General features: G+C 40.9%; 1 protein-coding gene across 3 annotated transcripts in view; it reads right to left on the reverse strand.

Moving 5' to 3' along the window:
• Positions 1–1,022: 1,022 nt before the first annotated feature.
• The window catches only part of lrrc75a (leucine rich repeat containing 75A), a 133,622-nt gene continuing 117,074 nt past the window's right edge, over positions 1,023–17,570 (reverse strand). Inside the window, exons 4-6 of one of the 3 annotated variants that reach the window (XR_011917159.1) lie at positions 7,016–7,289; positions 3,008–5,855; positions 1,023–2,929 (exon numbers count right to left, since the gene is read on the reverse strand). Coding sequence is in view for 1 of the 3 variants with exons in the window: in XM_072393083.1 (XP_072249184.1) it covers positions 5,259–5,855; positions 7,016–7,289 (871 nt within the window). In the remaining 2 variants the exon portion in view is untranslated. Of the gene's footprint in view, positions 5,856–7,015; positions 7,290–17,570 lie in introns of all 3 variants that reach the window. The other 2 variants (XR_011917160.1, XM_072393083.1) reach the window with 2 other exon arrangements.

A 17,570-nucleotide genomic window follows, 5' to 3' on the forward strand; every position in this document is an offset into this window, starting at 1 on the left:
ATTGGCCACAAGGTATCAGTAAAGGATGAATAAAATATTCACTCTCACCAATATCAGTATTGTCACAGTTGTGGTTTGATTCTCAGAATCTTTGTCTGTGGTCGAAATTTTAAAATTAAAATTTTTGGGGGCTCAGGGGAGCATATAGCCTTTCTAGCAGTCTTATGAGCGGTTGTCTCAAATGTTTTCTTAGTCATCTAGTCCGCAACTTCACCTGAACCACTCTTGTTTGCTTCCATTTCCAAATTACTTCACAGACTGAAAGGCAGCTGCTTAGAGGACTAAATAGCTAGTTTGGACAAGTTTTCAAGTGCCAATATCAATATTGCTTTGAATTTAGCAGTTACTAACAACGAGCCATAAGAAGCTAATTACAGTCTGATACTTTGGTAAAGTTACCTGTGTGTTCTCATTAGACACACAAAAAATATATACTTGGCTTCCTTTTCTCTTCTTTTCACCCTAAAATTGCACAAAATAAAGAAAATAAATCGATCTTGCCTCACAATATTGAAAAGAATATCCTATTATTAAGGTCTTTTGAGATCAGTTCATCTTCAACTCAAATGTTTCCCAGACCCAGAAATGTTTGTTTAGTTAGTGGACAACTTTGATATCTGTTAAACCTGGATCATAGAAAGAAACTGAATTGAACTGGACTGATTTGATTTGAACTGGATCATAACTAAGGATTCTACTTTTATTGAACTTGTTTACTTTATCTGTAAAGCACTATGGGATGACTCTTAATATGAACAAGTGCTATAGAAACAAACAATTGTTTGTGTCAATATTTATTGAGTAATTACGGTTTTGATTTCCCAATATTAAATCTTGTTATAGGGAGAGAAAAAAAAACACTACTTAATTGTGAATGACTCAATAGCAAGAGAGATTTTGTGACAACCTCGCAATTCCAAAACATCAGTACATTTATACTATAATGATATCATTCTAAAGAATCAAAACAGCTGTGCAAAGCACAGGCAGCATTTTCCATATGTTAACGTGTTACTGCAGACAAAGAAGTGGCTGTCTTGGTGTGACAGCTACTTTTGCTTTTGGATAACAAAGTAAAACAAAGGCTGGATGTCTTAGTTTTTTCCTTATTGTAGAATTTATTGGTTAGATCCATGGTAAGACAGCAATCATAAGGTTTGACAATTAATCTGGAATTTAAATGAGGAGTAATCTTTGAGAGTAATCAGATAGATAAAGTGGAAAAGGGGTAGTACAGAAAATATTATAAAGGCATAACATACATTGAGGAATATATACAGAAAAAAGAACCAAGAATAAAGAAAAGCTTCATAGTGACATGCTTCAGATTCTCTTTTCATATCTCACAATACATACACATCATCTTCAAGTGATCTGGTCACTAAAAACATTTATATACCCTCCTTTTCTGTAAGTTCAAGATGAAGACAATGTAGGTATTACAGCAACATGTGAGTACTCGCCATTCTGCTAGTGGCGATGAGCAGAGGACTGACCAGAGTGCTTAAAAAATATATATATATATATATATATAGAACAGACCAATACACAAATGTTTGACACGAACAAGGCAACTGAGAGGATTAAGCCATTTTACAGTATCATTGGATATCACTGGATTCCTTTTTTCAGGGGCGGCTGGAACTCAGGACAAAGATCAGTCACCTGTCAATCAGAAGGTCAGTAGTTCAACTCTCGGCTTCCCTCGGCCACATGTCAAAGTGTCCCTGGCCCCGGTAGCTACCCCTACTGATGTGTCCACTAGTAAATGTGTGAATGTCTGTAAGAAAGGACTGCATAGCCTATACAACTATATAGACTAAGATGTCTATGGGTGTGTGAGTAAATGGGTGAATGTGGCATGTAGTGTAAAAGTGTGTTGAGTGGTCAGCTAGACTTGAAAAGTACTATACCAGTACAGACGATTTATCATTTCAAGATCAAAGGTTTCAATAAAAAGTACACGTTTGTTGATACATCAGGGTAATTGAACTTGTGAAACTTTCATTGATTTGCCATGACATTACCTTAACATTAAAAGCAGACATATGCACAGCATCAGCACATAAACATGTAAACACACTTCTCATCTCTAATGTCTGCATTCTGATGCAGGCCTCTCACAGCCATCACCACAGTGATCCTAAAAGTCTGACCTTAAGAATCAAACCCAATCCACTGACTGCATGCAGTCACTCTCAGTGACAGATGGTATACAGATGTTCAGGCCACAAAGTGATGCATTGAACCATACATAATGTCAAAGAATAGCTTTAATTATAAAAAAATAATAACAATGATGTGTCACCTCTGTCTAAAAGGAGGTTTCTCTTTGATATTAGTTTTACATGTAATGCCACTAAAATTCAGCTGGTATTAAAGAAGAGGAAGGGGACAATTTAATGTATGGAGTGCTTTTAAATGACATGTCTGTTATCCATACAATGTCATGTTAATTCCATAGACCACAGCACAATTCTTGTGGCACTATAAGGACTGAGTGTCACGGGGTGTCAGCTAAAACAGAGATTGGACTCAAACGCTGGATTCAGTTTAGAAGAAAAAATAAGATTTAGTTTTAGGGAACAAGTGGAATGAGATGAGGGAACGCTGAATCAGGAGCCAGGGAGACGTTGGGAAAACCAAGATAACACATGGGTCCGAGCGGCAGGTGTAACTGGATATGGAGAGGTTGGTTAGTGTGTGAATCCAAGCGGAAGAATGTTCCAAAAGGGGTAATTGAGATCGCCTTACTGTGAGCTGGTGAAAACACAACTGGAGGGTGAGGCAGAGACTGACTGGCTGGAGGGTGTTTTCCATAGTGGCGGCGGGTGAGCAGACAGGTGGTGAAGCAGATTCAGGTAAAGCAAAATTGTTGGAGAGATGAGAAAGGAAGCCAGGGAATCCGTCAGACTCGGGAGGAATGAGGCTGGAACGAGGAGACAAGGTAAGTGCACACCATAAACTTCTTTGTCAATAACTCAAAGACAAGAGCTGGCCTGATTACCATGGAAATGGTAGAACGCTCTGGTGAAGACTGGTGCGCCTGCTGCTCCTTAAGTAAAATTCTTGATGATGGTAGATGAAGAACAGGTGTGACACCAGGCAGCAGCCATACTCCGCCCTGGTATCCAAGGAAACCTGCTCACCCAGCCTGAAACTCACACCTCCAAGCCAAGTCAGATCATGACACTGAGTTGAAATAGATTACTGAAAGGCTCGAAGCAGACTCGTAAGGCTTAACTGGACAAAAATCTATGTGTGTATATATATATATACACATACATACATCTTTTCTTTTTTCTTGGTAATGGTAAATGGACTTGTACTTGTATAGCGCTTTTCTAGTCTAACTGACCACTCAAAGCGCTTCACTACATGTCGCATTCACCCCACTCACACAGCACGTCTTAGGATACATAACTACGGGATTTTTTTCCCCAATGATACACTGGAGGCAACGTGGGGTTCAGTGTCTTGCCCAAGGACGCTTCGACATGTAGGAAGCCCGGGGAAACCACCAACCTTCCGATTGGTGGGCGACTGCTCTTCCTCCTGAGCTACAGCCGTTTGTTTTTGGTGGTGTTATTTGGCCAGGTCCAAGACCCTCAGCATTCTACAAAATGTTTTCACTCAGAGTTGCTTTATGCTGACTTGTCACTCAACCAGCACAGAAACACAGTACCTCAGCATGCCATCGCCATGCCATCACCATGTATGACTGCAGGGTGATATTAATGATCAAACAGGTGTAGTAATTTCTTAATTGTTTTATACTGTTACTTAGCTGTGTTTCTGTTATTGTGTACCACTTCTCTAATTGGGGAGTATTCCATATACCCAGAAAAACTAAATACTGCCATAATGGAGCCTGCTGTATGCACTTAAAATGATCATCCAACGGCAGAACCTAATTTCTTATTGACACAGCTTCAAACGTGACGTGGAGATTTATTTATTTAACTTTTTTCTTCTTTACAATGAAGCTTTATTATATTCCCATTCATCTCTGAACCTCAAATCTTCTTTTCTAGAACAACAGAACCTCTCCATTTCAGGCACCATTATTAAATAACTAATTAATAGCAACATTCAGCTCATAAAGTCTACTCTTCCGAACCAAAAACACAACAATAAGTTTTTATTCACTGGTATTCTCTCTCTTGCAGCTAATCTACACAGTTGTAGCTGGACAGATAAAAACAATCTATCTATATATATTTATATATAATGTACATCCAAAAATACAGTTTATTGTTAAAGCTTTTCATGATGGACTATATGTGACATATGGAGGAAAAACACAATCTGGGTGAAAACTATATACTGTATGAAGAGATAATTTGAGCATTTTATACCTGAATGTAATCATAACAATGGGTTTTACATAAACACATTGCTTTGAGCATGTGACATAGCGTTTAATGGAGTGAAGCATGACCTGAATTATGTGAAAAAGGCTACTAAATATTTCATATTTGCTTTGAGAAGTATGGCATTGTCATGACCACACTGGCCTTTTCAACATAGACACCAAGTCTTTTTCCTTTGCCAAATAAGATGCTCTTTACACTTCTCACTCAGCAACCTAACAATCATTAGATCTTTGCAGCACTGATTTCTTTATCAGCTCTTTCACTTGACTAATTTCCCCAGCTCGACACCACAGTGCATTTGTTTATTTCTTAAGCAGCAACAGATTTCCACAAGTGGCTTCACCTTTGATTCCTGCTCATCCTCTGATCCATCTGACCAGCTGTCGGTGCTGTATGTGGGACGGAAATGTCATATATATTTATATATATTTTCTCTTCTAGTTTTTGGTAAAAGCATTATTCAAAAAGTTATAGGGCCCTCATTAGTTAGCGTTTAACCGTCTAGTTTGGTTTATCTATAAGGATACACTTTAAACCAGTAACTGGAGGTGTTACAGGCACATGTAGGTACAACCAAGATTAACAGGAGAAAGGACCTCATTAAAGATTAACATTCTGTACATAAAAGCCTCAAGTCACAGATCTTTATGACAAACTGCACAGCCGGTGGGATTGGCCTTTCCTGTTACATCTGGGCTCAGCTATCATTAAAGTCTGTTGTAGATGGTTGGTCACAAATCAGATCACTGGAGGGAGGATCAAGTGGCATGTTTACACTGATTACATGCAAAGCTGCATCCTCTTTACTTAGTTAGCTACAGACCTCTGCAACCTCCTTCCACACAGGACACAGGAGGGAAAACACAGGGCAGGGTGCAGCAATCAGGTTAAATGCTCTGACTGGTCAGTCAGGTCATTCTCTTCCCTAATTGGTTCAACTGCTCCAGAGGAGTGTTGTGACTGGCTGGAGCAGGACAGTTGGGAGGAGTGGCTCTGCGTGTCATCGTCATCCTTTGCCATCACCGCCCTTCTCCTCAGCCGGAGGTCTCTCTGCTGTGTCTCCATCTCATTTTCCTCTTGCCTCTCCTTCCTCCTCCCACCTGCTCTCCTTTGTTCCCCCACTGTCCACATGCTCTCCTCCTCATCATCCTTTCCCTGTACCTCCCTGTCAAAGTCCAGCAGCTCCTCCATCATTTCCTCTATCTCAGTCTCTCCATCCAGCTCCTCCTCCACCTCTGACCGGAGTTCGCCCATGCTCTCAGTCCTGTTGGTGTCATCCGTCTCCTCCTCCTCTCCGAGACCCTTTAGCCTTTCGGGGGGGTCGCTGGCCTGACTCTCTCCAAACTCCAGGATGGTGGGCAGGTTTCCCTGCTTAGGACAGCGCTTCCTCAAACTGACAAGGAAGGGCTGCGGTAGAGAGAAGATGTCCACATTGTTGCCTAGGTCAATCCACGTCACACTCGGGAAACTGATTGGATCCTAACGTAGAAAAAGTTGACATATTAACAGTAACAATATGTTTAGCATTACAATTAAACACTTTTATTTTGAGGAGGGTACTGCAAATAATAATACAGAAACCAGCACTCACCTTACAGGTTTTAAAACAGAACAGATGGGATAAAGTGATTCAAAGCCAGAAATGTTTCCAGATGGTGGAATATTCAAAGGTCTGAGTTTCAACTTTCTAATTTAATTTATGAGTTAATTTCCTCTTTGGAAAAGGCTTTGTCTACATTTGAGACATTTATCACACATTATTGTGTTTTTGTAAAGACCCATCTGATTCAAACTCATGTGATCCTTTCTTGTAAATTTGCAATTTGTAACAATAATAGAAAAGTGCTACACAAACAACATTCTACTGAGTGACCTCTTCATCATTGGTCAAATTAACTGATTCTTATTGACGTACCCCAAGGAAATGAAAAAGGAAAAAAAAAAAAGCATTTTTACATTTCTTTTTTCTCAGTGCTGACATTAAAGGGGAACTCTGGTATTTTTAAAACTAGACCTTATTTCTGGCATGAAATACGTTTATCTAATCACCGAGAACAGTTTGGCGAAAGTCGGCGTCCTTCGGGAGCTATTTAGGTAACTCGCGATATGTGTATATCCATATAACGGAGTGAACAGGGCAGGGATGATGCAGCCTCTAAATAAGGCATTATCTGTCTTTATTTCACCAATACTTTAAGACAGATAATGCCTTACTTAGAGGCTGCATCGCCCCTGCCCTGTTCACTCTGTTATATGGATATACGCGGATTGCGAGTTATCTAAATACCTTCAAATGGTCGCCGACTTTCGCCAAACTGTTCTCGGTGAGTAGATAAACGTATTTCATGCCACAAATAAGGTCTAGGTTTAAAAATACCGGAGTTCCCCTTTAAAGAGTTGATTTTGAAAGTCTTTTCAAAATGAATACTTTCTTTTGGGGTTCATGTAGGAGATCCTACTTGTTTTCCTTTTCTAAATATTAACTTTGTGGCTCCAGTGAAAGATTAACATCTGGTTTATGTTGTAAAAAGTGATTGGGGGGAGGGGTATCCCAAATGTTTTTTTCTCATTTAATTTCAGGAACACTGCACTATTAATCAAATATATAAAAATAATGAAAAGATAGACAACTTTCTGACCTTTAAGGCATCAGTCAGCTCCTTTAAAATAGCTCTGGTCAGCCTGTTTCCATTCAGGGTCAGGGTCTCCAGGTGTGGTAGTGCAGCCAGAGTGGGGAGAAGCAGGAGAAAAGCCTCATCTGTCAGCTCAGTAAAGCCCAGCTCCATGCTAACCACAGTGGACGCATGGCGCTGGAGATGTGCACACAGACGCTCCATGTCCCGAGTTGACAGAGGGATGCCAGAGAGATCCAGAGCATCGCTGGACAGAGGGGCCGACAGCACTGCCTTCAGACTGGAGACAGAAGTGTAAGAAAGTATTGAAACTATGCTCTTTTGTTTTGGTTGCAGTGAGAGCTTACTGTCATAAACAGTCAGCCATCGCCCCATCTTATCAAATTGACAACCTCATCGCAAGTCACAGCATGGTGGTGATGTTTAAGTTTCTGTTTTGCATTCTATTGCCTACAAGAATCTGAACCTGTGGTCTATTCAGCACAAAGTAGGTCAGAGGTTTACTCTGAAACTGCTGACTGCTGTGTAGAATGTAAGTTTCAACTATTATTATCAGTTAACAGCTTAATATTTATCTGCTCATATACCAGAGGGACAGACAGAGCAGCCCAAAGCCAAGCAGTAAACATAGGTCAAATTTAGCTCTCCAACAATGTTTGGCTCTCCCACCGGTCATAGACTGTCTCTTGTCACTGAGTTATTTTTGGTTTGATTAGGAAGACGAAAAAAAAACTGCCACGGCGCTATCAATGTCAGCTCAGATTGGGTGAGGACTCCTAACTCTTCCTAAATTTTTACATCTCTGATCACCTGGTTCCTAAACACTGTCTGAATTAAGAAGGTACATGTTATGAGGAGGGCACATGTGTTAACCCAAGATCTTTGGATCTTGAGCTTTTTGATGAGACACAGCCAGGGATGTTGTTCAACATCTGCTGAATCACTGGCTAAAAATTCCCTGTGTTGGATCTGAATTCTTGTACATTTGAACATTTTATTGTACAGCTCCTTACTTTTGTCCTTAAATAATGTTTGTCTTTCTTGACCATTTACAAGAGGCCAAACCATTCAAACAAACCTCAAAAGCAGCATCTTCTTTTGTTCTGAGCCTGGATCGATGAACAACCAATAAATCCTGATCAGAGGACCTCACTCATGTTGTCTGAATAGGGCTGCAGTTGATCTTTGACATATGAAGGAGCCTGACCATACAAGCGTCTCTGAACATCTGTTATTAATTTTTTTTTAAATTATTTATATATTTTATTTTTTTCACACATATATATACAAACCACTTAAAATAAAACAAAAAACAACAAAAGACAAGTAAATAAAAATATAAAGCCCGAATGCAACCTAAGCGAATACTCACACACACTCACCTACACAGAAAAAAAAAAGAAAAAAAATACAAACAGATATGCCAAGATATATATATATGTAAATAAAGACAGACAGACTAGGTCCAGATATTTCCTCAAGGGTCCCGATGTTACATCTCATTTATGTCAGCTTTTCACATTATTAGACCGCAGTTTCTCCAAAAGAATGACTGAAACAAGTTCATGTAACCAGTTTTTGAAACATGGTGAAGTTGGTGCCTTCCATTCTTATGGATAAGTTTTTTAGCTAATAGCATGCCTATCAACAACACTGGTTGAATGTATTAAGGCAAAGTTAAGGAGTCCTCTGAACATCAAAAAAGAGCCAAATTCCTATCAGGAGGGATATTCCTGTAGTAAACCCCAGAAAAAAAGAATAGATCCTTCTCCAAAACGAATTAATAAGTGGAAAGTCCCAAAATAAATGCAACAGCATACCATCAGTTAGTTTACATTTATCACACAGTGGAGACACAGAAGAGTAAAATTTATGTAGCATGACCTTAGAATAATGCAAACGATGAATTACTTTAAACTGAATTAGCATGTGTCTGCAATTGATTGAGCAACTATGAATACGAGAAAGTGCAGCCCTCCAAATGTTATCAGGCAACCTAGCCTTAATTCCCTTTTCCCAAGCCCTTCGTACAATTAGCAGATGCAGAATCATTAGAAAAAAACTTTACAAATTTAGCAAGAAAGAGAAAGTAATCCCAAGAATGTACGACTTTCACAAGTCGTCTCAAAGTTAGGGATGTTTTCTCTCACAAAGTGCCGAAGTTGCATTAATCAAAAAAAAATTAGAGTTAGATAAATTATACTTTGAGCTTAGTTGACCAAAAGATGCAAAGTTATTATTGAAATAGCAGTCCTTTATGCATTTAAGCCCTTTTGCACACCATCTAACAAATATATTGTCCAGTAAGGCTGGAGTGAATGCGTGATTATGACAAAATGGTGTATATATTGAGATACCAGGAACTTTGTAGGTGAATAGTAGAACAGAAATTTAGGATTATTTGGGATTTTAAGTCTTTAGTATGTACATGTAAATTAGTCCTGTAAAACCTTGACAGGGCAGTTCTGTAAAGCTATGTTCCCTCCAATAAACATGAGCTCACTTTTCGTCCAATTTATTGTATAACCAGAGATTTTACTGAATATTTAATTAATTCATTTTTAAAGGTGAGGAATACCTGTTTCAGGATTCATTACAGTAACAAGTAGGTCATCCGCATACAACTTGACAAGCCATTCTGATGAACCAACTGGAATACTGTTGATATGTGGATGACTCCTTATCCCAATTGCCAAAGGTTCTAGTGCTAAATTAAATAACAGGGGAGACAGGCAGTCACCTTGCCTCACCCCGCGATACAAGTTAAATGGCGTTTATGAAATATTACTTGTTATAACAGACGATTTAGAAGCATGATAAATAATTTTAATCCAATCCAAAAAGATCTCACCGAAACCAAACCTCCTCAAAAGCTTCAAATAAATATGGCCATTCGATAGAATCGGAGGCTTTTTGGGCATCTAACGTCATAACTGCAGGCTGGACGTTATCAGTACGGTCAGAATACATTGCATTCAATGCACATTGAAAAAAGAAAGCCTACCTCGAATAAAACCAGCTTGGTCTGGATGGATGATTGTTGCTATATACTTATTTAATCTAATGGCAAATAATAATAATAATAATAATAATAATAATACATTTTATTTTTAAAAAAGCGCCTTTCTTGACAACACATTAAAAACACAACACATTAAAAACACAATAAATAAGATGATTCAAGTTAAAAAGGCTCAAGGGAGGATGCAGCTTGGAACAGATGGGTTTTGAGTTTTGATATGAAGAGGGGTAAAGAGTCAATGTTGCGGATGTCTGGTAGGAGTGAGTTCCAGAGTTTGATAGCAGAGTGACTGAAAGCTCCACTCCCCATGGTGCTGCTGAGACGGGCAGAGGGCACAAAGAGGTGGAGGGAGGAGGAAGACCTGGGGGAGCGAGAGGGGGTGGCGATGGAAAGGAGATTAGACAGATATATGTGTGTGTGTGTGTGTGTGTGTGTGTGTGGGGGGGGGGGGGGGGGGGGGGGGGGGGGGCGTCTGGTAATGATGCGGTCTGCAGAGTTGTTTTGTTTTGTGAGGGGCACCTAAAAGGAGTGAGTTACAATAATCGATGCGGGAGGTGACGAGGCTGTGGACCAGGATAGCAGTGGTATGAGGAGTGAGAGAGGGGCGGTGACGATTAATGTTACGTAAATGGAAATGTGCAGACCGGGTAATGTTATTGATTAGTGAGTGGAAAGAAAGTGTGCTGCCGAGGATGACGCCCAGTTTTGTTCGAATTTTATTATCAAAATTGAGCAAAGAAATGGGCCTATGGTTAGCAGGGTCAGTAGAATCCTTCTCTTTTTTATAATAACAGACACACATTTGCCTCATATAGCGAAGGTGGGAGTATTTTTTTAACTGTCGACTCATTGATCATTCTGAGTAGCAAAGGTGCTAAGAGCTCATGGAATGCTCATTGATCATTCTGAGTAGCAAAGGTGTTAAGAGCTCATGGAATGCTAAGTAAAATTCAGCTCCAAACCCATCTGGTCCAGGACATTTACCTGTTTGGAAAGCCTTGATTGCCTCAACTAATTCAGCAACTGAAAACGATCCTTCCAGAATGCCGATTGGTCTCATTTAACTGTGGCAGATAATGCCACAGTTAAACGAGAGATAATGAACTAAAAAAACTGTGAACTACTGAACATCTTGGAACTGGACAAATTGATATTCAATGTTACGACAAGCTTGTTTGAAAGTACAAATGCTGTAATTTATGCAAGGGGGGAACTTGGCTGTTTTTATGATAGCAAATGCATCTAGAGACTGTACTAACCTATTGATAACAGTGTCTGAAGACAGAAACTTGACAGGGCAACTACGAAAAGCAGAAGAAAACTTACAGGCTGACAAATGGTTGAGAATGCGAGAGTGAGCACTGAGTGCTGCATATTAGCAATCAAGGCACCACTGCCTTGTATGTTCAAATAAATAGCATCTCTGTTAAAAAAAAAAAAAAAGGGGCCAGCAATTCCAGAAAAACCACATTATAATTTCTGCAAGTAAACTGCAATCAAGTATGCAGACTAAGAAGTCTGCTAAAACAACCAGTCTGTCACGATCCGTGAAGCACTGGACACAGATGCAGGGTAGAAACAATAACCAGATTTTATTTATATAATGATAGTCGCTTGCAGAGCGAAGCAATAGATTATAAATTCCTAACTCACTCTTCTTCTTCTTTAACTTCGCTAAATCTATGAAAAAACTTACAACAAAAAAATCGCTCTCAAGGAGGAACTCATTAACAAACAAGATCTATGGTTTACGTAGGCGTGGAATCACTGTGGAGGCTAGCGGACGAAAGCTCGAGAGACAATACGACACACTGGCAACGAGACAAGGGAAGATGCAGACTAAATACACACGAGGGACCAAGGGGAACAGGTGGAAACACTTGGGAATCAGGGAAGACAATGAGACACATGACACGGGAGGAAGAGCAAGTTATCTGAAACGAGAGGAGTTGTTAATTTCAAAATAAAACAGGAAGTGACACGACAATATACAAAAACGTAAGAGTCTCTGTGAGACCTGACACAGTCTGCTAAAGCAAATCATGCTTGGCTGTGTTGTTGTTGTGGTTTCTGGGACTTAGGTGGGGTTGAGCATGTTTTTAGGAAATCCGGGACGGAGTCTGCCTTCACACCTGTTCCTCGTTTGTCCTCGTCAAGACACAGTCTTAAGGAGCTGCAGGAGCAACTAGTCTTCGCCAGATTGTCTCACTTAACCAGTGATAATTAGGCTGACCCCTGTGGTCCACAGAGAGTTATTTTGTGGTACTTAACTTATCTTTTTGTTTTTCTTCAGTGCCGCTTCCATCATTGATTCTCCTCACTCTGGATTCCCATGCTTAGGACTTTGCATTCATTGTTGGATTCCTGTGCCGCCGATTCAGAACCGCAGTGCCACAGCCAATATCCTCCCCTTCCATTCTGGATTCCCACCTGGACCTAATAAGAGCTGATCACTACCTTCGTCTGGACAAATTACCTTATCGGCTCCTCATTAACAGTCTCCCTCCTCTCTCAGAGTTTAACCGGAACTTCCCGCTGGCTTCCAACACCACGTGCTTATAAATGCTGTTTGAATAGACCCAGAGATAAAAGCATATTTTTCGCACGGTTTTAAGAAGTCGAGGAGCTGGCTAAAATCCAGTTTAGTCACCTCTGACTGCAGGTTTGGCCCCAGTTCCTGCATTATTTGACAACATCCATGGAAGAGTTGTGGCTGTGTCTGACTATGGAGACTGGGACAGATGGGAGAAGGGCGACAAGACCAGCGGGACAGCACAGGGTGCCTGCATATGCAAGATATGCTTGGATTGTGCTAAAGCAACAATCCCCAAGGGGAAAAAATCTTCCCTTCGTTTGGAACACTTAGCCTGGATTTAAGCAGCTCAGAGCTTCTTCACACACCTGAGGAAAATTCTCCAGACATCAGTCTGCTTTGAGGCACTCACCTGTATTCTCGCCACCCTGCACCACCACCAACATCTCCCCTGGAAGGTCGCAAATTTATGTTCTTCTGAAAAACCCGCCCAATCAGTAAACTGTTGCCTGAAAAGTCACCTTCCTGTCCTGCAGTGCTTACCACTTCCTCCCCTCTGGAGTCCCCTCTGAAGTCTCTTTCTGCAACTTCGATTTGATTACCTTTGGCACTTTGTAAATAGATTCTTTGAATATCAGTCATCAGGAATTTGTCTCTGTTTAAGGGTCCTGCCAGTGATGACACACTGTAACACTACAACAGTACAAACTGGCCAAAAGGTTCAAATGGACCCTGCAGAGACTGAATTAGAAAGACTTTCACAAGATATTAATATGTCAGTGTAATAATTAGAGGTACAGAAAGCCTCAGACTATCAAGACTATTAAGTTGGTGGTCTTCCCAATAGATTTTTGGTCACATTTGTCACAATAGTCTGTGTCAAACCCAGGCAGGCCATATCAGGTCACCTTCCTTTCATGCTCAACAATCACGAAAGAGAAGTAATAACAAGGTACATACGTGTTATAGAACAATACTGATGGTTTTACATGGTTGTATGTTATCTGCTTTAAGATTCTTTAAACAGTTCTAGGGGATCTGGCTCATAAGGTCAGAAGGTCATCTTAATGTAGCTTTGAGTTTAAAGACTAGTTTTCAGTATCCGTAACATGATGAGCAGAAAAAAGTCAAGGATAGTGGTTGGAGCATAGATAAAAATATCAATATGTCAGTTTTTATACATAGATTTATATTTCTGATATGAATGAATGTTGCCTCGTTGTTTGGTTGAAGCCATCTGAAAAGTAACATTTCAAATCTCAGAAAAGGAACTAGAGTCAGACTCAGAGAGGAGACCAACTCTCCATTCCATATAATCACTGGTTGTTGTTCAGACAAAAATGGATGACCCCAGTTTCAAGCAGGGGTGTATTTCACTGTCTGTAGCGTGGGATTCTGGTCTGAAGCCAAACACATCATGATGAGCATCTCATCTGCTTTTTATTTGCACACAACGTGCCAGGCCTGTTTTGTTTATTGCTTTAAACTGAATAGGGCAGACTGGTGTTGGAGGCTGTGCTACAGATAAAGCTGAGTCATTGGGAAACAATCCTTGTAGTCCATGGAGAAAACACCCCATACCTGTATCACACCATAAAATCTGCAGTGATTGAAGATAGCCCTCAGTTTTAGATGTATGTAATTCTACTTTCCTGATGTCATGCAGACCCAGATGTGCGTTTGTTTCCTTTTGAGTGTAGAGAAACAAGGGAGGAAGAAAGGAAGAGCTGAACATTTGAGGGGGGGGATATGGACTGTAATGATTAGATCATCAGTTCCAATCCTTGAGTAATGGAGAGCCAAGGGCGTCACTGCAGCAGCTGTGTTAACTAATTAACACAATTCCGCTAAGAGAGGAAGAAATGGTCTGCTGCATAGAGTTAGGTTGGTACACATACCTCCAGGGGCTGTTGTGGGGTGTGGTTTGAGACAACTTACCCAATCAGTGAGGGGCAGCCTCATCTACCTCAGTGTACTTTTTCACTTTAAAGAAATCCATGTTTTTATATGTAAATATGTCTTGTATTTATATATTTTATGAATATGTGGAGGAAACAGCTGGGAAAGCCTTTGTCAGTAAACATTGTTAGAAACCTGCCATAATCAAGACGGTTGCATGTGCTGTGAACTTTTGGACGTAAGACTATGTGTGAAAGTTGCAGTATATCTTACGACAACTTGAGGACAACATCCATGAGTTAGATAAGAGATAAGGATAAACTACTTGAGAGCTTTATGTCAGTTGCTCCAGCACAATCCAAGCATATCTCGCACATGCAAGTATCCTGTGTTGTCCCCCTGGTCCTGTTGCACATGTCCTGGCTATCCTACCCTCCCGACTGAACCGGATGCTAAGAGGGTCAAAGTTGGAGCCAGACCCAAGACGCCCATCTTCACATGGCCCTTATCCTGGTCTGAAGTGGTTCACCCCTTCAATCAGTAGGAGTCATCATTGGGCAACGATCCATTCTTTTTTTTTAATCTCTTCTCTTTGATTCCCACTTGATGCTGCTGAGGTCTCCTTGTCAGAGTGGGCAGTAACATCTTTATCTCCTAAGAGTGTTCCTCAGGGTGCTCGTTATTCACGCTTGAATAGCTGGAATCGGACCAAGTGGAACGCACCAGTAGCAAAGTCCTCTTTTCATTCCCACAGGCTTCTAATGGAGGCCGTATGACTGAGAAGCTACGTAGGCTCTGCTCCTTCAGAGACAACTGGCATACCCATTTTGGAGAAGGACATGGCACCCTTACCAGCTGGAGCAACTCTTCCCCAGATGGTAAGAACGCCGCTTGTCTGGGATTCAGAGACTGCTCTGAACTCTCCTGACAAAGAGCAGACTAGGACACCTAATAAACTGCGGCTGCTGTTCTATCAACACTGATTGTCGATGACTCTAGTATCAGGAACGTGTGCTTCTTTAATAAATTCACACACTGTTTCCCTGGTGCCACAGCCTCTGATATTCTGAAAAAGCTGAATGGATGGTGAGGGTCTTTATGGAGGGTGCAAGTCAGATGTAGAAACAGGCTTAATCTGAGAAATGTGGAATGTGCAATGAATTTCTATTACAGTACTGCTTTGGAGACAGGAAGACCAGTAATAAAATCTAGAGTGATGTGAGACCATGGAGAAAGATTTCTGTAAGAAGGCAAGAGTTTAAATAATACCTGGGTGATAGGTGAGATGAGACGAATGACCCCACTGCAGAACCTGAGAGCACATGGAGGTGGGAATGTACAACTTCTTTGGGGGATCCCCTATAGGATCTGGTTCTCCCTGTTGAGCTAACCTAATCTTGGTTTCAATCTTCCAAGTTAAAATTGCAATAGAGGTCAATATAGGGGTGCAGGGTACTATTATTCTTGGCCATGAAAAAGAAGTCTACCCCTAGAGAAGAGAATGACTGACGCATAATGACGGCTGCCAAGGAGTCGGTGATGTACTTCTATATGGCAGCCTGCTGGGGACAGGCGAAGTAATAGAGCCTTCTAGATGGTTAAGGGGATTCAAGAGCTAGTGCCCAGTCAATGAAGCTAGCTTTGGCACCGAAATCAATAAGAGCTGCCAGAGAAAGTGAACTGATGAATCAATTTAGCGGCTAACAACAGACGAAGTGGGGTAACATAATTATGAGTAGTTTTGCTCATCAGGACCCCCATCTTTACTGACAAGTGGACTGTTTTAATAGAAACAAATGCTTGATACAGTCTGTAATGCGATGCCCTGGTTGCCCGCAGTACAAACACTCACCCACCCGTAATCGCTGCCGTCTCTCATCTGGGGACATACAAGTATATCAAACTTGCATGGGCTCCACCGTGGGTGGTTTTGGAGGCAAGTCCAAGGTGGCTGAGGGAGTACAGAATGAAACAGATGTATGAGATGCAGGGAGCTTCTGTTGTAGTGGTGGGCGAGATGTTCTTTCGTAACTTCTCTCACACAGAAGTTCAAGTTATCCATTTTTATGACCATGGAAATCAGAGAATTCAGATTACGAGAATCATGTAGTACAAGCTAATATTTGAGACTTTCTGACAAATATTTAATAAATACTCCCTGCAGAGCTGCATCATTCCAGCCAGAGTTGACAGCGAGGGTCCGAAATATTCTGCTATACTCCGTGAGAATGTTGTAACTAGCGTAGTCACTTGGCTGCTTCCTCATCCCAGTCCAGTTCTTGATCTCGAAAACAAACTCATCTAATCTTACCAAGTGTCAAAAATAATCAAGTTCAAGTTGCCAAAATGGAGACTTGTGGATGATGCAATCCGGAGGTAAGGAAGTGGTAGAGGAAGGTGACAAGTTTTTCTAATAGATTTACAAGGAGATGGCAGTGGCGGTGCAGAGTAGTATAGAGTGTGGTGTAAGTTTACCGGGCCCCAAAAGTAATAGAATAAAAAGGCATGCTTACGAAAGTTAATGTCTGGAAAGTACCAATGGAAGTCAGGCATTAATGTCTGGAAAGTACCAATGGAAAGTACCAAAGTTTAGCTCTGTGTAAGGACGAGTCAGGCATTAAGGTCATGGAAAGTACCTAAGGTCAGTGTCGAGTCACGCATCAATGCAAACATAGTAAAACAGGAAATATGGATGTAAAGGGGAGGTCAGGAGTAGTGGGAAGGACTATTACATGAATAAAGGTTTTAAAAAAAAGACAGGACGAAGGGCCCTGCCACGGGTAAACTAATTGATTAAGACATAACGGTGGAAGATTAGGGAAAACACGCCATACGAAAGGAGGGGCCCGGGGAGGAGCATCCACAGGCCCAACTTGTATAAAAGAGGGGAACTTTCAGAAGAGTTTTCAGACTTAGCCCGGGCTACTTCTCATGTATGGTCGAATTGTAACTCTGCAATAAAACCATCATTGGACCGCGAACCAGCTGAATCTGTCTCATCTTTGACACTTCGTGACTTCTCAACTTTAACTATTAAGTATAGCACGTTAGGTAATTTGGACTCCACAAAAGTCACAACAATTGGCGAGCCAGCCAAGAGGAAGTGA

The sequence above is a fragment of the Leuresthes tenuis genome, unplaced genomic scaffold (assembly GCF_036924035.1).
Source record: "Leuresthes tenuis unplaced genomic scaffold, fLeuTen1.0.hap1 SCAF_9, whole genome shotgun sequence".
Classification (NCBI taxonomy): Eukaryota; Metazoa; Chordata; class Actinopteri; order Atheriniformes; family Atherinopsidae; genus Leuresthes; species Leuresthes tenuis.